This window comes from Melanotaenia boesemani, chromosome 1 (genome assembly GCF_017639745.1).
Source record: "Melanotaenia boesemani isolate fMelBoe1 chromosome 1, fMelBoe1.pri, whole genome shotgun sequence".
Lineage (NCBI taxonomy): Eukaryota > Metazoa > Chordata > Actinopteri > Atheriniformes > Melanotaeniidae > Melanotaenia > Melanotaenia boesemani.
The window spans coordinates 2,824,415-2,849,045 of NC_055682.1; the positions used below are offsets into that span (position 1 = coordinate 2,824,415).

General features: G+C 42.3%; 1 protein-coding gene across 1 annotated transcript in view; it reads right to left on the reverse strand.

Annotated features, from left to right (window-relative positions):
- Positions 1–24,631, reverse strand: part of LOC121643868 (multiple epidermal growth factor-like domains protein 10) — a 142,791-nt gene that overhangs the window by 3,399 nt on the left and 114,761 nt on the right. The window contains exons 11-20 of the mRNA XM_041991455.1: positions 20,144–20,290; positions 18,385–18,519; positions 11,871–11,999; positions 11,638–11,766; positions 8,648–8,776; positions 8,441–8,569; positions 4,614–4,847; positions 4,249–4,400; positions 3,210–3,285; positions 1,715–1,768 (exon numbers count right to left, since the gene is read on the reverse strand). Coding sequence (XP_041847389.1) covers positions 1,715–1,768; positions 3,210–3,285; positions 4,249–4,400; positions 4,614–4,847; positions 8,441–8,569; positions 8,648–8,776; positions 11,638–11,766; positions 11,871–11,999; positions 18,385–18,519; positions 20,144–20,290 — 1,314 coding nt within the window. The remainder of the gene's footprint in view (positions 1–1,714; positions 1,769–3,209; positions 3,286–4,248; positions 4,401–4,613; positions 4,848–8,440; positions 8,570–8,647; positions 8,777–11,637; positions 11,767–11,870; positions 12,000–18,384; positions 18,520–20,143; positions 20,291–24,631) is intronic.

The following is a 24,631-nucleotide window of genomic DNA, read 5'->3' on the forward strand; positions in this document are numbered from 1 at the left end:
AGTGAATCCAGAAACGGGTCAGATGACCCTACTTTTCTAATTGGGATTAATATAATATGAATACTAGCAACAGAACGGCCATTTCCCAGAAACAAGAAATTTCCTGCTAATCTGAATTTTAACCCCTTAATGCCAAAATTGATTGATTTATTTGATAATTATATCAAAACTAAACAAATACAGTAAAAAAAGAGCAAAAAGAAAGACTGGAATAACAAAATACAATCAAATATACTTTTTAAATTAATAACAAATAAAATAAAATAGGAATAAATAGGTTAGGTCACATCTTCACTACAAAAATGAGACATAAAATGACCAAAACCAACCATGTTTTAATCCATCCAGAACTTTCTGGGTCAGTCTTTGAAAGATCTGTTTTAAACTAAAATCCAGGTGGCAGAAAACTAAACTGCTTGAAATCGTATCAATTTGTTGTCATTTCTCTGGATTTATAGACTTAGAAAACACATTCTCTCTTTTTAAATTGTATTTCTCAGTCATTGTGTAACTGATGTAGAAAGTTTCCTGAATTATGTACAGATGAAAGTAGCTGCACAGCCTGATCTCACAGCAGAACATGTGACTGGTCCACGGAGATAAACCCACTACAGAGATGCAGCTACGTCTGGTTGCATGACCGTGACCACGACTAACCGCGCTGATCTGGCTGCAAACTCTTATAAGGAGGCAGGAGGGGTGGATGAAGGCCTTCCTCTGCAGACTCTCCGATCCAAGTCCAACACCCACCCATCTCAAGATTTTCACTGCTTTGCTCTTTCAGTTGCAAATATGCAACCAAACCTAGGCTCTGTCCCCTTTCTCTTTCTACCCGTCCTCAACCCCATGCCTTCCCCTACCCCTCACCCCCTAGAACAAAGTGGAAAGGGGGACGGGGTGAAGCCATTCCCCTACTTTACCGTCATACATCATCGCAAGTTGCTACGTCAGACGAAGCGACAGGTATCCATGACAACCGAATGGCAACAAACTGATGTTAACAAATCGTTTGAGCTGCCTGGTCTGTGAGCAAAGTTTTGCATTTGTCCTAAACAAGATGTAAAAACAAAAGGAGGCGTTGTGTTATAATACACATTCAGAGAGTTATACTGACGACCGTTAGCAACATGAACAAACTAGCAGTGCTTTTAATAATGACAGAAAAACAAACTGTGAGTTGTAAATTGTAAAATCAGAAACCTGAATGGGTGAATTCATTGTTGGTTTTGGTCTTTTGACTGGAATCAGTTGTATAGAGGAAATTTAGGAGACTGGTCCTGGAAATTGATGTAAGAACGAAGACTTCGAACATTAAAAGTTTGCATCAGCAGCTCAGATCAGAAACACACAATTGGTGAAGCAGCAGATCAGAGGCATGAAGCAGCAGGAAAAGCATCAAGTTATTTAGAGGAGAGTTTTCCTGGAGGAGTTTAGGAAGAGAAGGGGTCAGACCAGGGGAGGGACATGAAATCTGGCATGAATCAGCAGCATTCAGGTAAAGAGGCTTGGATCTGTCAGACATGCTGCGCCTCCTCGCCTTCTCGCCACCACCTGGTCCACCTGAGCTGTGCGAGTCTCCATCACATGCAGAGATCCACATTTTAAAACACCAGGAACTGAATCTGGGGTTCAGGCTGAGGCTGTCATTGGCTGAGGGAAGTGTTTGAGCAGGAGGATTGGCTGGGGAGGCAGATGTGAGGAGGCCACGCTGTACCTCTGTAGCATGGCTCCACATGGTAGCTGTAGCGCCGATCGATGCAGTAAACACCTGCAAAGCAAGAAGAAAGTGGGACTTTTACAAACCAAGAAACAGAAGAATGACAGCTCCATATCAGGTTTATAATTCAGTAACCACCCTCAGAAGTTTAACATGACCGATCACACAGAAAGCTGAGGTCAGAATCCGTTCCTGGATGATGTTATCAATCGCTCTCATGGCTTCAGCTCACTGAGGTTTCTGCAGCTCTCTGAAGGTCCCACCACAGCATCTCAGTCAGGTTGAGGTCTGGACTGGATCATGTCAACACCTGGTTCTGGTGTAGATCTGCTGCTGGGTTTGGGATCATTGTCCTGCTGCATCAGACCGTTTTAGCCTTGCTTCACGTATGACTCTGGAAACCTTGGCATCCAGAGGAGTTTTTGGTTCACTCAATAGGCAATTATTTCATGGACACGTGAAGAGACTTGAGGCCAAAGAGTGTTTGGATTAAAAGCCTGATAGAAGAAAATGAGAAGAGTCTGATCCCTCTGGAGAGGGTTGGTTAACTATATCTAAACAGATATACTGAATGATGGATAGAAACGATCCTTACTGCCTGTTATGTCAGCTGTACCTTATCGTAATGCAATCCCACACTTTACGTTACGGATTGTACTGAACTGTACCAGCTGTCAAGTACGGTGTGGTGCCCCATGATTAATGGTTTTCATTAAAAACTCCATTGAATATTAACAACTGTCCTCAGACATTTATCAATAACTAATAGCTAAGCTAGTTACCACCCCTCACCAACAGCAGCTGTCTTATAAAATATTTCTCTCTGTAGAACCACGGACCCCAGTTGCTTTTCTCATATAATTTCTGATGTCTTTCCTCCTTGGCATTGTGTTAACACACATCTGAAAGCTGCAGAGCAGAAACTGACTACCTTGATGGTGGCCTGCTACTGACCCTCTTACCTCCTCTGGAAGCAGTAAGGATGGACATATTTGCTTAATAAATATTGACCCAGTATAATTTGTCTGAGGCTGGATTACTTTTATTTCAGCCTGTTTCACAACAACCTGCAGATGGAAGTTTGCCTTCCGTAGTGATATGTGACTCATTTACAGATAAACTAAACACCCATAAAAAGCAAACAGTGAGAATCAGAGATACGTTGGTGGACTCATGACAGCGGACCAGTGTCTGAGTGTGAGATTAAAGCGGGGTGCCCAAGTTCAGTCCTCGAGATCTACCATCCTGCAACTTTTAGATGCAGCCCTTCTACAACACACCTGAATCAAATGTCATCTGCATGTCATTCAGCTCTGCAGAGGCCTGGTAACGAGCCAGTCATTTGATTCAGGTGTGCTGGTGAAGGGCTGCATCTAAAAGTTGCAGGATGGTAGACCTCAAGGACCGGACTTGGGCACCCCTGGATTAAAGACTAAAACTTAACAAAGTCTCTGTTGATGAATGACTTGCAGAGCATTAAAAACAGACTGACCCAGCTCACTGAGGTTGCAGTAGGCTCCCCACTCTGGAGCGCTGTTCCTGTTCCTGTTCTGCTTCTTCGTCTTAATCTGGAAAAACCGCCGACACGTCAGGGAACACAAACATGAAGCGTGCTCAGTGTAAACGTGATGTTGCATCCTGATGCAGCGATGATGCTGCAGGGTTAAAGAGCCCATCTGAAGGAACGTGCAAATTTGATTTTATTTTGTTTGAGATGACTGAAGCCATTAGAACTACTATTAGCTGCTGAGATCTGCAGTCTAATACATGACTGTCTGGTATTTATTATCTTGTAGTGTCCCAGAGATGACCTGTTGTTAAGGCAAAATGCAAAAATATAAACTTAATATTGTAGCTTCTAGTTTTTTGGGGGAAAATTATCACATAAATTTATATTTTCAGTCTAACACTGATGAGATTGCATTAGAAGAAGACTCTCAAAGTCTCTGCAGAATAATTATTGACCACCTGTAATTTTGGAGCTAAGTGTCGGTCTGGTCTGATTCTCATCATGACACCATCTTTTCCTGAGTCCTGAAGAAGTAGAAGTCCTGAATTTCTCCGACCATCTTTCCTTAGCTGTGATGATTTCTAACTAAGTAAGCGGTCCAGATATGAGGAGCCAGCTTGGATATATTACAATAAGTTCCTTGTGGACTACATGTGCTGGTTGTGTGACTGAATCAACAGCGCAAGACAAGGCCAAATATGGGCCAAACAAGACTGCAGAAGCGGGCCACATTTGGGCCAAACATATCTGTAGCCTCTTTCTTAGTTTTGTAATGTGTCAGCATCTTTACAAATAACGTAACCTTTCCTCTAAATCAGAGATTTTAAAGTCTGAAAAGTACAACTTATCTCAGTTAAAGGGTGGAGAAAAAGCAAAACATCTAGAAAGTGAGCTAAAATCACCACATTTTGCTGAATGACGTCCAGACTACAGCAGATCTATGAATGTCGGTCCTGAGGTTTTAATTGGCCTGAGACTCATCACAAATGTTGCAGACTAACTATGAGGATTTTTCACCCACCTTGGTGGAGCTTTTCTTGTCTGGCTTGGCGTAGTGTGCGGCGTAGGTGCACGGCCCCAGGGTTCGGTAGCTGGGGTTGGAGAAGCAGCCGCCTGCAGAGCTGTTACTGGGAGAGGTCTCTGCAGAGAGCAGGCCTGCACATGGCAGCCCTGCTGCCACCACACAACATCATCACATCATGCTCAGGAACACACATCCCAAAAACCTGAACCAACCAGAGCACCTTCACACGTCTCATCGGACTCCCGAGTCCAGGCCTGCGGCCAGAGTCCAGGTCTGCAGCCTGAGCCCAGGTCTGCAGGCTGAGTCCAGGTCTGCAGCCCTGCAGAGAGGAAAGTAAACCGGCCCAGACATGGCGGTCTTACCTGAGAGGGAGTAGTCGGTAGAATTGATGTGCATGGCGGGCGTGTAGGCAACGTTGGGCACGTGCTGGCCTTTCTCTCTCTGCCGATAGCGGAACCAGACCACCAAGGCGAGCATGGCCATGATGAGCAGCAGCAGGAACACGATGCCCAGAACGGCGCCGGCCGACTGCCGCTCGGACGCCAGCGCCGGGCTGATCTTGGTGTAGGGGTTCAGCTCCTCCATCATCAGAGCCGCTGTGGAAAGACATGGAGGCTGAAAGTTAAAACTTGTGGCTCAGTCAGGAATTACTTCTGGTGAGAAGAAAATAGTTGGTATCCAAAGATTTGAAGAAAAATTAAATAAAACTCTAATGTCCTAGTAGAGAAATGTTGGATTCTCCTAAAAACCGAACTCTATAAATATCTCCAAGCCAGGTAAACATTACTTCATTCAAAGTTTAACCCTCTGGGGACTAGGGTATAAATGGCGGCTTTTGACTGCTTTTCGTCATTCTTTTCAGCACAATCTCACCTGTGTAAATTTACAGTTATAATTTAATTTTTACACAAAAAGCACAAGTGGGAAAAAACTGATTTATTGCTGTCAAAGCCACAGACATATGAAGTGAACCATTTTTATACTTAAAAATCTAAATATAGATTCTAAACTGAAAGAAAATCATTTACAAACTTGTCAAATATCAGTTTTATACAATTATTTACATTTAGTGTGTTTGAAGTATAAGAAGTATAAGTTATTGTTTTATGTATATATATATAATATTGTTATATTTATGTATATATATATATAGGGTTGCTGGTTTGATCCTCGGCCTGTGGAGCTCATGTCGAGGTGTCCCTGAGCAAGATAAACGAACCCCATATTGCTACTGATGGTCGTCGTTAGCACTTCGCATGGTAGCTTCTGCCATCAGTGTGTGAATGTGACGTATTTTGATTGGTTGATGTGGTGCTTTTTTCCACCAAAAGGGAAAACCGGTATACCTGAAAGTTTCTGCTTGCTAGCACTTTGTGGTCCTAGGAATGATTAAAGTAATCCTATGAATGAGAAAAGTAATCCTAGGAATGAGTAAAGTAATCCTAGAAATGAGTAAAGTACTCTTAGGAATGAGTAAAGTACTCTTAGGAATGAGTAAAGAAGTCCTAGGAATGAGTAAAGTAATCCTAGGAATGAGTAAAGTAGTCCTAGGAATGAGTAAAGTAATCCTAGAAATGAGTAAAGTACTCTTAGGAATGAGTAAAGTAATCCTATGAATGAGAAAAGTAATCCTAGGAATGAGTAAAGTAATCCTAGGAATGAGTGAAGTAATCCTAGGAATGAGTAAAGTAATCCTAGAAATGAGTAAAGTACTCTTAGGAATGAGTAAAGTACTCTTAGGAATGAGTAAAGTAGTCCTAGGAATGAGTAAAGTAATCCTAGAAATGAGTAAAGTACTCTTAGGAATGAGTAAAGTAATCCTAGGAATGAGTAAAGTAATCCTAGGAATGAGTAAAGTAATCCTAGGAATGAGTAAAGTAGTCCTAGGAATGAGTAAAGTAATCCTATGAATGAGTAAAGTAATCCTAGGAATGAGTAAAGTAGTCCTAGGAATGAGTAAAGTAATCCTAGAAATGAGTAAAGTACTCTTAGGAATGATTAAAGTAATCCTAGGAATGATTAAAGTAATCCTATGAATGAGAAAAGTAATCCTAGGAATGAGTAAAGTAATCCTAGGAATGAGTAAAGTAATCCCAGGAATGAGTAAAGTAGTCCTAGGAATGAGTAAAGTAATCCTATGAATGAGAAAAGTAATCCTAGGAATGAGTCAAGTAATCCTAGAAATGAGTAAAGTACTCTTAGGAATGAGTAAAGTAGTCCTAGGAATGAGTAAAGTAATCCTATGAATGAGAAAAGTAATCCTAGGAATGAGTCAAGTAATCCTAGAAATGAGTAAAGTACTCTTAGGAATGAGTAAAGTAATCCTAGGAATGATTAAAGTAATCCTATGAATGAGAAAAGTAATCCTAGGAATGAGTAAAGTAATCCTAGGAATGAGTTAAGTAGTCCTAGGAATGAGTAAAGTAATCCTATGAATGAGAAAAGTAATCCTAGGAATGAGTCAAGTAATCCTAGGAATGAGTCAAGTAGTCCTAGGAATGAGTAAAGTAATCCTATGAATGAGAAAAGTAATCCTAGGAATGAGTCAAGTAATCCTAGAAATGAGTAAAGTAGTCCTAGGAATGAGTAAAGTAATCCTATGAATGAGAAAAGTAATCCTACGAATGAGTCAAGTAATCCTAGGAATGAGTCAAGTAGTCCTAGGAATGAGTAAAGTAATCCTATGAATGAGAAAAGTAATCCTAGGAATGAGTCAAGTAATCCTAGAAATGAGTAAAGTAGTCCTAGGAATGAGTAAAGTAATCCTATGAATGAGAAAAGTAATCCTACGAATGAGTCAAGTAATCCTAGGAATGAGTCAAGTAGTCCTAGGAATGAGTAAAGTAATCCTATGAATGAGAAAAGTAATCCTAGGAATGAGTCAAGTAATCCTAGAAATGAGTAAAGTAGTCCTAGGAATGAGTAAAGTAGTCCTATGAATGAAAAAAGTAATCCTAGGAATGAGTCAAGTAGTCCTAGGAATGAGTAAAGTAATCCTATGAATGAGAAAAGTAATCCTAGGAATGAGTCAAGTAATCCTAGAAATGAGTAAAGTAGTCCTAGGAATGAGTAAAGTAGTCCTATGAATGAAAAAAGTAATCCTAGGAATGAGTCAAGTAATCCTAGGAATGAGTAAAGTAGTCCTAGGAATGAGTAAAGTAATCCTATGAATGAGAAAAGTAATCCTAGGAATGAGTCAAGTAATCCTAGAAATTAGTAAAGTACTCTTAGGAATGAGTAAAGTAATCCTAGGAATGATTAAAGTAATCCTATGAATGAGAAAAGTAATCCTAGGAATGAGTAAAGTAATCCTAGGAATGAGTAAAGTAATCCTAGGAATGAGTAAAGTAATCCTATGAATGAGAAAAGTAATCCTAGGAATGAGTAAAGTAATCCTAGGAATGAGTAAAGTAATCCTATGAATGAGAAAAGTAATCCTAGGAATGAGTAAAGTAATCCTAGGAATGAGTAAAGTATTCCTAGAAATGAGTAAAGTACTCTTAGGAATGAGTAAAGTAATCCTAGGAATGAGTAAAGTACTCTTAGGAATGAGTAAAGTAATCCTAGGAATGAGTAAAGTACTCTTAGGAATGAGTAAAGTAATGTCTGATGAGTAACTGTGCTACAGTAGAAGGTTAACAGTGAACCTGATCAGGTTTCCAGGTGTTTAATAGAGGTGTTACGCAGGTAAATATCTCAGGAAGCCATTGGCCGATGATGATGATGATGATGATGATGATGGACACCTCTATCAATGGTCAGAGTGAGGAGGATTCAGGAATAGACCTGAAATTCACCTTAGAAACACCATGAGGGTCCAGAAAGAAGTGAAGCCCAACATAGTCTATGATAGGAAGAGTGAATACTTTATTATAAAACCTCCTTAATCTCCATGGAAACCAGCAGGACCTTCATGGTTCATTTCAAACAAAGGCAGAGTCATAGGAGAACACGTTAGCAGAGTTTTAGAGCTGGAATCAAACTTTTCACCACAAACCAGCAAAAGTAAGACCTGGTTTTTGGTTCTGGCTGCTAGCTCCAGAGTTTCTGTCCCACCATGATGAGACAGACGTCTCTGGAACCAGCAGAGTCTCTGCTTTCATGTGACTCCTGGTTTGTGTGGTTTGCTTGAAGTGAAGAAATTAGCAGAAGCTCCAAAGTGGGTGCTCATGGAGACGTCAGTTCTCACCCTGGTCACATCGGATGCCTTTGAAGCCGATGCTGCAGTAGCACGTTCCCGTCACGTAGTCACATGTAGCGTTGTTCATGCATTCACACAGCTGCTGGCAGCCATAGCCGAACGTTCCTGCAGGACATTCTAGACACAGGAACCTCGGTTTAACACATTTTAAAGCCTTTACCAGCTGAGGTGAACACAACACTGTTGTACACTCACTGAGCTCGCAGCTCTGTCCAATGAAGCCCGTCCTGCAGGAGCACTGTCCTGTGATGTGGTCGCAGTCCGCCCCGTTCTGGCAGCGACACACCTCGGCACACTGGGAGCCGTAGAAGCCTGTCGGACAACCTGTAGGGAGACACCACAACTGTCCACATTCCTGCAGGAGTTTTCAGCTTTTCGTCAGTTTGACTTGCTGAGAGAGGATTTAGAAATGTTTGGAAGCAGCTTTTCAGGGGTGGACTAATCCGGTTCGTCACAGTGGAAGCAGCATGGATCATCAGTGAAGATGCAAACCTGCTTTATCTCAGCAAGATTTCAACAAACAACCACACTCTTCTGCTGCATTTCCAAAAAATCAAGAAAGTACATTCACAAAGAGTCTAAGGAAACAGAAATTTACAGCAGTGGACCAAGAGAAACCAGATTATGGTTCCTCACTCTGAACCTGGTTCTGATTCTGGACACCTTGTCTGCTGAGTGCCTCCAATATAACTCCATGTTTGACTTCTGGCTCTAATTTAACGTCTCACATAAAAATAATCTATTTTTCCTAATTATTTCTAAAATATTTCCTAACTGCTTGCTGCCTTAGCTCATCAACTCGTATTTCAATTTCTTCAAAACTCAAACAAATTGTGAACAAAGATAAACTTCTTAAACAAAATTTAAGGGTATTTTATTGAAACTTTCCATGCAACCCAGAAGCTAAGGAATATTATTTTAGTCATAAAGTAAATCAATATATGGAACACCAACTAAAAAAAGGGTCTCTGTAAAATGTGAATATAACAGAATTCAGTGCTTTATAAATTGCAGGGGAGGGTATGGGAAACATTGGAGCCGAGGAAGTCACCGTGAGAAACTTCTTGTTTAGCGGTGAATATTTTGCTACCAGCTTTAGCAATAAACACCACACAGCTCTGCTAGTTCCAGCAGACCTGCTTTAGCACTGCTGGGTAAAGTGAAGGGAGCTAAACCTGAAGCTAGCTACTGCTAGTTGCTAAATGAAGGGAGCTAACCCTGAAGCTAGCTGCTGCTAGCTAATGAGTGAAGGGAGCTAACCCTGAAGCTAGCAACTGCTAGCTGCTAAATGAAGGGAGCTAACCCTGAAGCTAGCTGCTGCTAGCTAATAAGTGAAGGGAGCTAACCCTGAAGCTAGCAACTGCTAGCTGCTAAATGAAGGGAGCTAACCCTGAAGCTAGCTGCTGCTAGCTAATAAATGAAGGGAGCTAACCCTGAAGCTAGCTGCTGCTAGCTGCTGGGTAAAGTGAAGGGGAACTAAACCTGAAGCTAGCTGCTAGGTAAGGAGAATGGCGCTAAATCTGAAGCTAGCAACTGCTAGCTGCTAAATGAAGGGAGCTAACCCTGAAGCTAGCTGCTGCTACCTGCTAAATGAAGGAAGCTAACCCTGAAGCAAGCTACTGCTAGCTGCTAAATGAAGGGAACTAACCCTGAAGCTAGCTGCTGCTAGCTGCTAAATGGGGAGCTAACCCTGAAGCTAGCTACTGCTACCTGCTAAATGAAGGAAGCTAACCCTGAAGCTAGCTGCTGCTAGCTGCTAAATGAAGGGAGCTAAATCTGAAGCTAGCTGCAGCTTCACCCAGGAGTAATCATCTCTCCTCCGCCTTCCAACATCGGTGTGGAGGTGAAAGTTTAGCAGCTGTTTCCGTCAGATTTTTTACAGACAGTGGAGACAACAGACCAGGGCAGCACTAAACCCCCAGAAATGTTGCTTCAAGAGCAAAAAGACCAGATGGAAAGACGAGGTAAATAACTGGTTTGTGATGTTGCTGAATGCTCCTGTGGGCAAGGTGTTGCGCCCGTGTAGCATAGCAGCCACCATATAAATACAGGTTCAATCCTGACGTCTCCCTGACCCACTTTCTCCTCTACCGGCTGAACAACCAGCTGATATTAGAGCCCACACAATGTTAAATATATAACAATGTAAAAAAAACACCTGTTTATAGAACACACACAATATACAATCGCACACACGTTTTACAGTTTCCAGTTGTAGATAAAGCATTTTTTTCATTCAATTATTGATAACGTCATGATGACATCACAACTAATCAACAAATTGATTTTGAAGGCCTGACTAGTCGACTTCAGAAATCCCGTAAAATAACCATCCCAAGTATTTACCTCATTTTAAGATCTGATGAGGAGACAATTTTAATTATTTTGTCTTTAGACTCTAAAGAGGTTTGGTTTTCTCTTACATGACTGTACATACATGTTATTTTTAAAACTGATCAAGGCACACAGAGTGTGTAGAAGCACTTCAAATTAAATTTATTTTAAATGTCAGAATGACTTCTCATTGTCTATTCACTGTCCCAGCAACCATGTCTGAGCTAAAAATAAACTAGAAGCATTTAGGTGCTGCTGTTGTTCCGTAATTAAAGGTTATATTCCAAACATCCTTCCTTCCTTCTCTGCTGGCATTTAGGTCTTTTAAATTTCCAGGTAAAGTTTGTGTGCTTTGGTCAAAAGTCAGCCAGGGCACCAAATAAATGGCAGTAAAAGAGCCGGCAGAGAGGCTATATCTTCCAAAGCTAATACTGATCAGACCAATGATAAGCCTGCACAGATGGCGGTGGTAAGCCAGAAGGTGAACCTTTATAACTTGTTCTATATTTTCATTCTTAAACAGATACTTGGATGAATTTGCAGTTATATGTTAAATAACAGCTTAAAGTGAAGAAACAACTTGATAATGCATTATGTGCATTGCAGAATTAAATATGGCTGTTAAGAAAACATAAAGCTTACAAGCTATTCTTTGCTTCCTTAACGGAGATTTATTTAGAAGGATGACAAGTAGCTAGAACATAATATTTAAATTAATATACTAAACTTGGAAAGGCGGTAGGATGAGTGGAGTGAATTCAGGTGTGCAGTTCAGTTATTTGCCACTAGATGGAGACGTTAGATTTTTTTCAAGGCAGAGCTGCTAAGAGTAGATTGTGAGTGTGTTTTACGCTGTGTGCAGAAGAGTCCTGTCCATCCAGGGCTGCAGTTACACTCTCCGTCTGTGGCGCTGCACTGAGCTCCATTGTGACAGTTACACATGTGAATGCAGTCTGGACCCCACGAGCCTGGCGGACACACTGCCGATAACACGCACACACAGTCAGAACACACATCTACCAATACTTTCTCTTCTAAACTCTTCAACCTTTCTAAAGAGGCAGAGGAAAAGTTTCTAGCTCACGTTTGGAGCAGTCCTCGCCAAGCCATCCAGGGTAGCACTGACACGAGCCGTCGATGGGGTTGCAGGTGCCGTTGTTGGTGCACAGACAGGTCTCAGAGCAGGCCTTTCCGAACTTTCCACCAGGACACACTGTGGACACACACGTTACTTCATCTTCTCACATTTCACAACCAACTTTACAAAAACTGTGGTGCAGATGTTGGAGACCTGGGTTGTACACATTGTACGCAATCTTTTACGTTTCCACAGGCTAAAACTGGGATGGGTACCACAATATCCAACCATCTGAACCAGTTGGGGTCCCAATCTTACCAATCTGACCCAAAAGGATGGAGCTTGACAAACTGCAGTCTGTTGATTGGTTGGAAGAACTTCCTGTGTGACTCAGCAATAAGAACAAACAGGAACATCTCCATGTTGAAATATACGCTGGATTTTTGTTGTTTAAAGTCACATGACAAAAAAAAAAAAAGAAAAAAAGAAAAGACAAACTGCTTTACTGAATTCAAGGAAAGCGTTGCTCTGCTTTGACATCACACTGACGCATCTGTCGCTATCTGGCTGATTTTTTCCTACAGGGTGAAGAAACAGCTGGCTGTGGAAACACAACACAGATCTGTACCGAGCCGGACCATCCCGTACCGAGCCGGACCATCCCGCACCGAGCCGGACCATCCCGCACCGAGCCGGACCATCCCGTACCGAGCCGGACCATCCCGTACCGAGCCGGACCATCCCGTACCGAGCCAGACCCGCTGCTGGAAACAGCTTCGGTTCAGCTGTGGGTTGAAGCACGGAGGATATTTGTTTTTGTGGAGGTGGGATGGAAAAGAACGCCTAAAACAAACTGTAATAAACTTCATGTAGATCCAGTTTGTTGGCTGGTAATGAATTTACCGCTGCTCACGGATGTAATATTCATTTCCTATATTCAGTCAAACTAATAAAATATTGAGACAGAATCTGTGGCGTCTGACAAGCCTGATAATAAATTTATGGACTCTGGGGTTTTTTGATTATTGCCAATTAACATGAGCGAACTGCACATAGTATGTCAGCGAGGCTCAGCTACAGCTGGAATTCATGAGCTTATAAAAAAATGCTTAAAAAAACTTAATTTACAGAGAATTTGTAAAGAAAAACAGTCTGAAGCATCAACGTTTTATTACGTAGGAACTGTTCAAATTATTGACAGAGTATTGGCTATTAATTCAAATCTGTTAAAGAACATCATTCAAAGCCCAGAGAATCCCATAATGAACTTTAATGAGATTAATTTATGCTTTATTAAGTATTTATTAGCAGTAATACTCTGCAGAGGGAGCAACGGAAGGAAAATTTACAGGAAGCAAATCCACCGGAGCCAGACTTCCTGTTGGTTCGCTGCTGGAGCAAACCTGAACCTCCACTCAGAGACACCTTTATCATCCACGACGCAGTTCTTCTCTAAACGCACAGAAAAAGCTCACCTGGCACGTCAGAAGAAAACCAGCCTCAAGGAAAGCAGAGGGGGAAACTTGTGGAAGAAGTTGTTGGTTCGAGCTCAGATCTGAACGTACTGAACCACAAATATTCATGACTCAAGTTAAAAAGTAAAAAAAAACTTTGTTAAATTGTGGTTTATACGTATACATTTATTTTAGAATAAATAAGATCATTTTGGGTGTGGCAGGCGGGGTTGAAGGATTCAGGTCACGACTGGAACTCGGGCCTGCAGCAACGAGGACTTTCAGCCTCTGAATCTGGGATCTGAATCTCTGAACATCCAGTCAGCTGCATCGTTGCTTGGACAAAACCCTGCGAGGAAACGGCTGGAGGCTTCATGCGTGTGCACACACGTGCAGCGCCCAGCTGAATGCAGGACAGAGATTCACGTTTAATGACGATGAATTTTTCACAGCACAATCTTCCTCTGCTGTCGACTCGATAACTGACCTCAGACCAGCTGAGACCTGCTTCACTTGCAGAGGAGAGAAGCTGAAGCACTGGAGGAACCGACGTTATTCAGAAAAAAGGAAGAAGCAGGAGAACCAGCGAACAGCTCGAGGTCTGCATTTCTTTCATTTCTTAGAAGTGCAGACGTTCAAGGGCTTTGCTTTTGTACGCAGGGCTGCGTTTCTTACCTTTAGTTAATGTGATGTCAGAGTTTTAAAACAGGCTTTGTTTAAGGAGAAGTCAGGAGTTTTACCTATACTGCTCCTGCTGCTGGTCACAGAAGTCAAAGAAAGAACACACACATGTCGGAATGAGAGGAAACAGTGGGAGAAAACATGGAGTGGTTTGAGTCAGCTCATCTGAGACATGCGAGGGTGTGAAGAGTGTGTGCAGGATACACCCGCTCGCCTCTTTATTTCACCATATTTTCTCCTTGGGCAAAGTGTGGAAGTGGAATTTCATTTCCAAGAGCTCAACGTTTTCTTGCTCTCAGGTTCGTCATTTACACAGAAGACCTCCCAGCATGCATCAGTGTTCCAGTATTACTTGTTAAAAAGAGAAGAAAAAAGATGCTGCCATGCAGAACCCTCTTCACCAGGACCGCCTTCTAGTACCGGGGCGTCCTCTTCACCAGGACCGCCTTCTAGTACCGGGGCGTCCTCTTCATCAGGACCGCCTTCTAGTACCGGGTCGTCCTCTTCACCAGGACCGCCATCTAGTGCCGGGTCGTCCTCTTCACCAGGACCGCCTTCTAGTGCCGGGTCGTCCTCTTCACCAGGACCGCCTTCTAGTGCCGGGTCGTCCTCTTCACCAGGACCGCCTTCTAGTGCCGGGTCGTCCTCTTCACCAGGACCACCTTCTAGTACCGGGTCGTCCTCTTCACCAGGACCGCCATCTAGTGCCGGGTCGTCCTCTTCACCAGGACCGCCTTCTAGTGCCGGGTCGTCCTCTGTCCTCTTCACCAGGACCGCCTTCTAGTACCGGGTCGTCCTCTTCACCAGGACCGCCTTCTAGTACCGGGTCGTCCTCTTCACCAGGACCGCCATCTAGTACCGGGTCGTCCTCTTCACCAGGACCGCCATCTAGTACCGGGTCGTCCTCTTCACCAGGACCGCCTTCTAGTACCGGGTCGTCCTCTTCACCAGGACCGCCTTCTAGTACCGGGTCGTCCTCTTCACCAGGACCGCCATCTAGTACCGGGTCGTCCTCTTCACCAGGACCGCCATCTAGTACCGGGTCGTCCTCTTCACCAGGACCGCCTTCTAGTACCGGGTCGTCCTCTTCACCAGGACCGCCTTCTAGTACCGGGTCGTCCTCTTCACCAGGACCGCCTTCTAGTACCGGGTCGTCCTCTTCACCAGGACCGCCATCTAGTACCGGGTCGTCCTCTTCACCAGGACTGCCTTCTAGTACCGGGTTGCACCGTCCATCCATAGCTCAGACTGATGTAGTTATTCAGCTCACCAAGTGAACGTTAAATCTTTCTCTTGATCTGATAAAACACAAGACTTGCTGGCTGTTTCCGCTGCACAAACTCTGCCTGTAGCTCCTCTGCCAGCTGCTGCAGAAACTTCTGTCGTGCAATTTGGGTGCTGGAGTGCTGCTTGAAGGGGACGTGAGCATTTATTCCAGCAAGGTCCAGCAAGTTGTAGAATACGGCAACGGACCATCTTCGTGTTCCACTCCTTACTGAGTATTTCTTTGCCATCTGATCCAGGATGTCTACGCCGTATTTGGTGTTTTTATAACATTGCACAGACTCTGGCTTCAGCTCATCAGTGTGCTCAAAATACACACATTTTTGTGAGGCTTTCCCTGATAAATTGTGAGGGTTGCTTCTCTGCATTTCAGCAGCTTGGTAGAAAACAGCTCCGTTTGCTGTTTGGGGGAGGGAGACAAGACTGGTCTTCTTAGCCTGTAAGGTGGTGGCCAGTTTTAGGGAGGTGGTGATGTTTCTTTCCCTCCCCATGAACGGCTCTGCCAGCTTCAGCACCACATTCTCTCCAAGGAGCTAACCTCTGCTCTGCGTCTCCTCATTTCCCAGAGACGAAGCCCCATTCAGCAGGTACTTTTGACTCGACATCCACTGCCAGCCAAAACTTGGTCCCACATGTATGCGGTTTATTTGCCATGTACTGAATAAATCTGCACCTGGCCTTGGTGGGAAACAGCTGTTCATGGACTGTGTTGGCACCGGGCTTGAAGCAAGCACCGGGCTTGAAGCAAGCAAATCAGTTCTCCATAAGCTTGTTCCAGGTGGCAGAGACCATGTTCATGACCATGACCAGATCCAGGAGAGGCGTGCATCGGGTTTCGTTTTATTGAACCGGAGAAATTTCATAATCTCTTTGAATCTTTTTATGGACATTGAGTCCTTGAAAAACTGAAAGCCCGATTTTTCCGACCAGAGACTATCCAAGTCCATATTTTTTGTTCCCTGTGCTCCACGGATATATAGGAGGGCAATGAGGGCTTTCAGCTCAGCCACCGTCATTCCCATGAGCTGTAACCTTCAAGTCGATGCGCCAAAGCCACACTGCAGTCCCTGATGTGCTTCAGCATGCCGTGCCACAAGGCTCAGGAAAGCCGTGGCCGCATCCTCGATGGTCCGCTTTGCTATAGAGTGAGGCTGGCCATTTCAGTAAGGACATTTAGACTCTGCCGTCACCCTGGATGTTCAACAGGCTGGACAACTGTCCACACAGTACCATTTTCCCCCGCCACTTCTGAGTGAGATGACTCATGATGCGGGCTGGCGTCCCAGTTTATGTCCAGTGTGGCTGATGGTTCAGTAGGGCCTATAATGATAACACGGTGATAACAGCGTAATAATAACATTTCCACTGTCATCACAGTATGTGCGTTGATGTCAACTGTCATCAGCCACCTCCTTTTCCTTGGGATGTCCTCTTCTTCACTTTCTGAGGATGAGGAGTTTTCATCACCCAGGAGTTTTTGCTGTGATCAGATCCATTATCCAGATCGGATTGTCCACCTGTCAAATTTCCCACCAGGGTAACGGGAAAATACATGTGTTGCGCTTGTGGCGGAAACAGGTAGAAGTTTATTACCTCTGTCCTTCACATACTAAATTTAAAAACTAATTTAAATGGAAATTTAAATAGTTTTAAGAAAAGTCAAGGACCAGCAAAGGTTTATGATTTTATTTGAAAAAGTTATTAAGCATTCAATTTTCAAAACGGCCAAAATGACTTCCGTGGTCGTTCTACGGTTTTATCCTGGTGGATTTATGTTTTGAGGCCAGACAGCAAAGGTGAGACATTTTATCCGGGCCGGCTCTGGGCATAGGCGACCTAGGCGGTTGCCTTGGGCGCCATCTGTTGGTAGGGGAGCCAAACTGCCGTCAAAAAAATATATATATTATGCTTATTTGATTTCCGTTCCATTTCCTCATAAATAATACGTAGACCAAACAAATTCTAAAAATGAAAAGAAGCTACAAAGAAGCTCTCGCCTGACCTGCTGACGCTGGCAGGTGAGAGGGTTCGTTCGTGTTCGTGTTCATGGGGAAACATCATCTGTGTTTACATGTTTTTGGACTTTGTGTAGCTGGTCTTGTGATTACATTACATTTACAATTATTTACAGACCTGATGCTACACCCGGAAACCAGATGTTAACCCTTAACTCCCAGTAGCGGAGGCTGCAGGTGCAGAGGTGAAGCTAAACAGTCAAGCTAAGAATGAAAGTTTAGAGAAATTATATCCAGAAATGTGGATAATGAAGCAGTGAAGCTGCATGGATGGAAGTTATTGTACATATTGTGAATATTTCTCTCTCCTCACCATCTAGAAGCTGTGAGATTCTCATCCTGCTTTCTGTCTGTTCACCTGATGCTGATATTCATCACATATTGTTCTGTGTTTAGAAGGAAGCAGCTTCACAGCTTTAAATCCATCCTGCTGACTTTTTACCTTTTAGTTAGTAAATCCTGAACATTTCATCCTTCTTTCTCATAAATATTTGGTTTTATATATGAAGAAATATTTTAACTACATTTTAACTATATATATATATATATATATATATAATTAAAAGACAGATATTCAAAATTATTTTTTTATTGTATTTTTATTCTATATTTTTTATCTATGAAAACATTTTTACTTATTTTAATTTTATTTACATATTTACACATTCATTATAACTTCCAGATCACAACTGATCAAAACATTTAATTCCAGGTATCTGGAAGAGAAAAATCCAGTATTTCACACGATGATCAGAGAAGTTATCTTAAATGTACACACGTGTCCATTTCTACATGTGTGTAGTAACCCTGAGCACATGAACCGACTCGCCTCATCATACAAACTGATGTCACATGTATTAAGTCAGAAAGACTTAATAGATGAGTTCCCCTTTTTTATTTTCTCATGTACCCCTGGAGCCGCATTGCTACATGTATCTCATTTGAGAAACCCTGCCTTACACCATAGAGCATCATTCCCTTTCTATCCATGAAGCGCCTCCTGGTAAAGTTTGTTCTGACAGCACGGCAGCCAGACCATCGCTCTGCTGGAGACAACCAGGGAAAAAGAAGAAGAAGAAAATTGACCTTGGTTGCAGAGGGATCCGAAGAACCCGGAGAGACATTCGCAGCGTCCGGTGATGTGGTGGCACGCTCCGTCACTGTGGACGCACTGAGGACACGACTGGCTGCAGCGGTGGCCGTAGAACCCAGGAGAACAGGCTGCAGAGGAAGCAGAGCTCAGATCAGATGATCAGACTTCCTCATTACTTCTCTGAGAACTTGGTGTGTTTTGGTGTGTTGAAGTGAGTGTTTCCTTCAGGCCATCCTACTGGCTGTATTAGCTTTGTTTTTCCTTCCATTGCAGATCCGGACTCATACATCTTCCTAAAGCTTTTAATTTGCTTTAATTGATGTTCGTCTAAGTGGAGAGAGGACCCGGAGCAGGCCGCTCCATCACACTACAGCGCTGTCCTAATTAAGATAATTGCTTAAACTGTGCATCAAGAGGCCTTAAATCTATCACCCTGATGCAGAGAGAAGCAGAAAAAACACAGACAGCATCATCGTCAACACAAAGTCTCCTTCTGGACTGATTTAAAGAAATCTATCAGCTCCTGAAGGTGTCTAACAGAGAAGATCTCTCTTATCTGGGATATTCCATCTGAGTCACTTGCTAAAAACAAACAAAAAAAAAAAACCTGTTCCTCTAGAGCAACAAGCTGCAAAGCCAGAGTTTGATATCCGAATAGCTGAACTACAGAAGGGTCTACAGAATACCACGTCCAGGAGGTTTACAATCCAGCCACTAAATGTAGTTTTATTCAGAGACTCTATCTGGTAAATCCACAATGATCCATGATAACAGCTTTATTTATCACATTTCACCATAAAAACATCACCATCACTACTATGTTGCTAAGAGACCTCTATTTAGACCTGGACATGATGATGAAGCCACTTCCTGTCAGACTTTCCACCAATCAGAGAGCTTAGATTGACGGTAACGTCCAATCAGGAGCAGCCAAAGATCAACCAGTGAGCAGAAAGTTCTATGTGTGTGTGAAAAGAAGAAAAATAATGCTCCTCTATGGCTGGAATAAAGCCAAGAAGACGTTTCTGATGCACGGTGGCGCCACAAAGCAGCTGAGCTGGAGTTGGTTTAGTGAGGATAGCAGGTAAATAGTAGCAGGAATAACTGGAAATGAGGAAAAAGTGGAAACATGGAAATAGTTTCTGTTGTGTGTTTGTTTCAATAACAATATTTTTTCTCCTGAAAGCCAAGACTTGAGAGAACGATGAGATGAGAAAAGGTTTGGTCACTGTTGGTCTGTGTGTTATTTCTACAAAGTTCTGTTAGTAATAAATTCTGCTTTCTTCTTCTGGTCGACCTTTATGCTGCTAAATCTATTCATACATTCATTTTACATCATTTTACCTCCCAATCTGACAGCTGAGAGACATCATGTCTGATGCTGACTGGGATTAAAAGGGTTAATGACCACTTCTATATGAAGCTTTAGATAAAAAAGAACAGGTGAACAAAAAAGTTTTAAGGGTTAAACACTTTAAATTCACCATTTTTATTTATTTATTTTACCATAATTTTCAGCTTTTTCCTGTTTAGCTCAGTGAATGGAAACAAGTCCAGACTGAAGATCCTGTCATGATGGAGTTTAATGAGCTGTACTGGTACCACACGGTCTGCCAGTAAAAAGGGGAATATGATAAGCAGGTGGGAACCTGACTGGAGCTCCACACACTGTGGTTTACAGGTAAATATCAGGTAGTGTTCGACGTTCAGCTCTAGCAGACGTGCAGCATGTGAATATCTGTGTTCATTTACTTCGCCTGCAGCTGGTGCCACGGTAACCGGGGGCGCACACGCAGGCGCCGTCCTCGGGGGAGCAGGAGCCTCCGTTCTCACAGCTGCAGCTGTAGGAGCAGTTCGGCCCCCATCGGCCCTCATGACACACGCCGTCGCAGTGGACACCTGGACAAAACACACACACATTACTGCAGCACAGACACGGCAGTTTACATGCCGCAACATCCGCTCGCTGACGTCAGAAAAAAACGTCAGAAAACGTCATCAGAATAACGTGATGAAGCAGATGTGTTCCAGCTGTTCCAGCGCACCACAAATAAACTGATGGTGATGGAGGTAGGTGTGGCTATGGTGCCCAGATTTACTAACTAGCTTCAAAAAGTCACAGCAAGGGTTGCAGTTACATGTTTAGTCATTTAATATAGTCAATCGTGTAAGGCGGGGTTTTAAACATAAAGCCCGGGGGCCAAAAGCAGACCCGTCAGTCTCCGATCTGGCCCGTGGGATGAATTTTGGAATCATGTTGAAAACATTTCCACAGCAGGAGGATACATTTTTCTCTCGTCTCTATCTTTCTGAATGTGTTTACTTACCTCAGAGGTGAAAAGAGACAGAGATCAGAACAACACGTCTCTAAACCAAGTCTGTACAGCTCTGTTCACAGCAGCTGGTTGCAGTGGCTCGGGTCTTGGTAATACAACGGTTAATAAGTTTTAATCGTCAAAAATTATATTAGGTTATATAATATCTGGATTTTATGTTATTAACCTGTAATTTACCTCCGACTCCAGAGTCCCAGATGATTCTGCAGAACAGTTTCCAAACATTAAGCAGCTTGTAAGGAATTGAAATGTTCATCTGTCAGATTGTTTTCATTATGTAAAAGATCTTTTTCTAAAAACAAATAAAACCATGTTTCCAGATCCAGTTCCATGTTAACATGGAGTCCTTCTGTGATATCACCTCATCAGCTCTCTCAAGCCCATGAGTCGGTTTTTTCTAGGTCTCACTGAGACCAGAATTTCCTCCCAAAGTTGCTGTGTGGAGGTCTACTGCCCCCCGCCTTCATAGGTCTCCCTGTAAGGATGCTCCACAGGTTCTCCGTAGGGTGGAGGTCGGGACATGATTGCCACGCTGTGGATTACTGATTATCCACACCCTTTCCAGCCATGCACCACAGCAGTCCCTCTCCAGATTGCTAATGATCCACACCTGTTACCGACCTCCATCCGGACTTCATATACTCCAGCTACACATTCACTCCTGTCGGATCTCGTTTGGATTTACATGGACTTTCCTCGTTCCCCTGACCGGTCTCAGCTCTTCTGTCGGATGGCTGGACTCCGGTGCTTCCTTCCTCATTCCTGTATTAATAAGCTGATTCCTGTACATCCCCTGTGTTAATAAACCTTGATCTATCTACAATCTGTCTCCGTATTAGTCCATCCCTAACAACGATGGAGGTCCCACCATGAGTTTTACCCCCTTAGCAGCCAAACATCCTGCTGAAATTCCTGCATCGTGGGACGGAGCGTTGTCCTTACTGCAGAAGGAACACTTCTTCCTTTATATATATATGTGTGTGTATAATTTAGATGGTTGCACCCAGTGGAGACCAGATTGAGCTGAACTAAACCTGCTCTACATGCTGGACTTCTTTCTTCCGGTTGGTTAGCAACACATTTAACTTGGCTTCGTTTGTCCAAAGCCTGATGTTCCACAGCTGCTCTGGATTCATAAATCTTTAATATTTCCAGTGTAAAATATATAAAAATAAGTTGCTAAATCATATAGTTAGATTTTCAAAAACCATAGATCCTTTTATGCTCTGTACTGTTCTTTCATCCTTTATACTTCCATTAATGATAGACTATGTGGAGGTGAAGCGAAACACCAGCAGAACAAACATCCATCCAATTTAAATTTAGCAAAAAAAGCAAAAAGAACTGAAAATTAAAACTGCCAACACAGAACAATCTAATCAACTCTTAATCAAATTAAAAATGCTCAAACTCCAGGTTGTGGTCTCAATGACGTCCAGAGAAAGGAAGCAGCCATTCTGAGAATTTGTTCCAGTTGAGGCAGGAAAGTCGTGAAGTCAGAGCCGACGTGCTGGACGAACCACAAACACAAAATAACAAAAACGAGACATTTCTCCGCCATCAGAGTCAATCTGATGGCAGAGACTTCTGATACTTGATCATACGTCCAGAGGGTGATCCAAAGACAGCAGAGCAGACTAACCCACTGGTTTAATGGCCTTTTAATGGAAGGTATAAGACCAGGAAGTCATTTTTACTGTGGATAGAAAGAAATAGCCTAAAATAAGGACCTCACTCTTCAAACATACAGGTCTTTACTGCCTCCAGGAGGAGCTGCAGGTTCTGGCAGAAAGAGACAAACGATCACTTTCATTATTTAGTTTTATTCATTAAGTGACTTTTCATCTAAATGTCAGGAAGAAAACAATATTAATGAAATGACCACTAAATGATCAGAAGCGGTTCAACTGTTTGATCCTAATTTCCTTTTTTCCTGATGTATGAAGAATATCTTGATGTTCAAACACAGTGTGGTTAATACATATGAGACATACATGCAGTAAATTCTTATTCACTCCATTGATTAGTAATGAAGGAAGTTAATTATGAACTGGTTTAATCGATATAAAACAAACAGGAACTGAATAAATATGTGTTGCCCCAAAGCGTTGGTCACTAATTACATTTGCTAGAAGGCAACAAAGGCTGAATGTATGAGGTCCACACAGAGATCACACCCAGGAAAAAAAAAGGGTTAAAAAATGTTTTAATAAAGATGCTGTGAATTTTGAAGAATGAACAACAAAGTCTGTGTGAAATTTAAAAATATCTAAAGACATCTGTTGATATTGATTCATCATAACAGACAAGGAGTCAGACACAAGTCTGCTTTCAAGTTTGCTTCAGATTTTAGATTTTTCATCCATTCGACTGTAGAGAGGAATAATTAAAATCTGATTCCTGTGGATACATAACAGGATTTTCCTGGTGAGATGCAGGAAGGGATGCTCACTTCAGTGTTCAGTAGAATGACTTTAATCTGGGGATTTATCAGCTCTGGTTGCAGAGAGCAAAGATGGGAAGTAGGCCTGGATAAAACCATCAATTTCCTGATTCAATTTGATATCAGTTCATTTACAGATATTTATGAGCAAATTTTCTTGAATATTAATGACATTCTCAGATATCAGTTTTTATAAAACACTAAGACCGTTCACATGACCATCAAACTCAGATATGTGGGAGTAATCAGATTACTGTTATAATCTAATCTGATGCATCTACATGCACTTATATGTTATGTTATATGTGCATTTAAATATGATAACCAAAAGACCATAATGATGTAAAAATGTCTACTTTTACCAGTTCATTATTGGATTTATTTTGGAGTGCATATGTGTGTGTGATGATGCCATTTGCTGTTATTTTCAAAACATCCAGGATTTGTTGAACATGGTGGAGCCCACGGTCTTAACGTTAGCTGCTAATGTGAGAGGCCACAGTCTTAGTATTCGCTGCTGAAGTGAGAGCCCACAATAAGACCTCCTCCTCACTAAGACCAAGAAACTGCATCATAGAACTCCAGTCCTCATATCTTTACACTGACTTCTAAATTTGGCTGTTATTTTACAAAGAACTGAATAGTTTAGATCTAATATACTCTCAGGATCTCCTGGTTCATTATGAAGCAACCAGATCGCTCAGGTCATCGGTGTAAAGTCTATTTCCTGTCCTCACAATCAGAGCTAAAGTGGAGGCAGCGTTCAGTTTCTAGAACGATCTCCCAGAAACCTGCAGGTCTGCTAAAACTCTGCTGCTTTAAATCAACATTAAAAACTTTAATATTTGCTGCTTTTATCAGAACAACCGTTAATTCCTCACACTGGAACTTTTATTTCTGGCATTTTATCTTATTCTATTTTAGCTTTTCTGTCTTTACTCAATGTTTTTTATCTATTTATAAAGTTTGTTTTTAAATGTACTTTTTAATGCCTCTTCTGCACCCCGCTGTAATGCTTTTAATGTTTTATGTAAAACACTTTGAATTGTCTTGTACATGAAATACACATATAAACATGTCCTGCTGGTGGACTAGTGGACAACTCTAACACAGCTAAGGACATTATACTAACAAATATGTGAACACAACAACCAGCGCGGTTCAGTTCCCCCTCAACACCAAATCAACACAAGTCAACACACATTTAAGGCAAAAATAAAAATCTATCTTCTCCTTGTGACTTTCCCGCCTTTAATCGTTGCTGAAGTGTCTCCTGCTTTCATCAGTGTTGCATATATACACGGCATGCATGTGTGTGAGCGTGTGCATCCCAAGTGGCAGAAATTAAACAAAAGCTGGTTTGCAGGATGGATCAGAGCTCCTGCTGCTCACAGGGGACGGTCTGGAGACTGCAGCACCCACGAGATGCACATAAAATTAATACTTAAAGCCACACAAGTT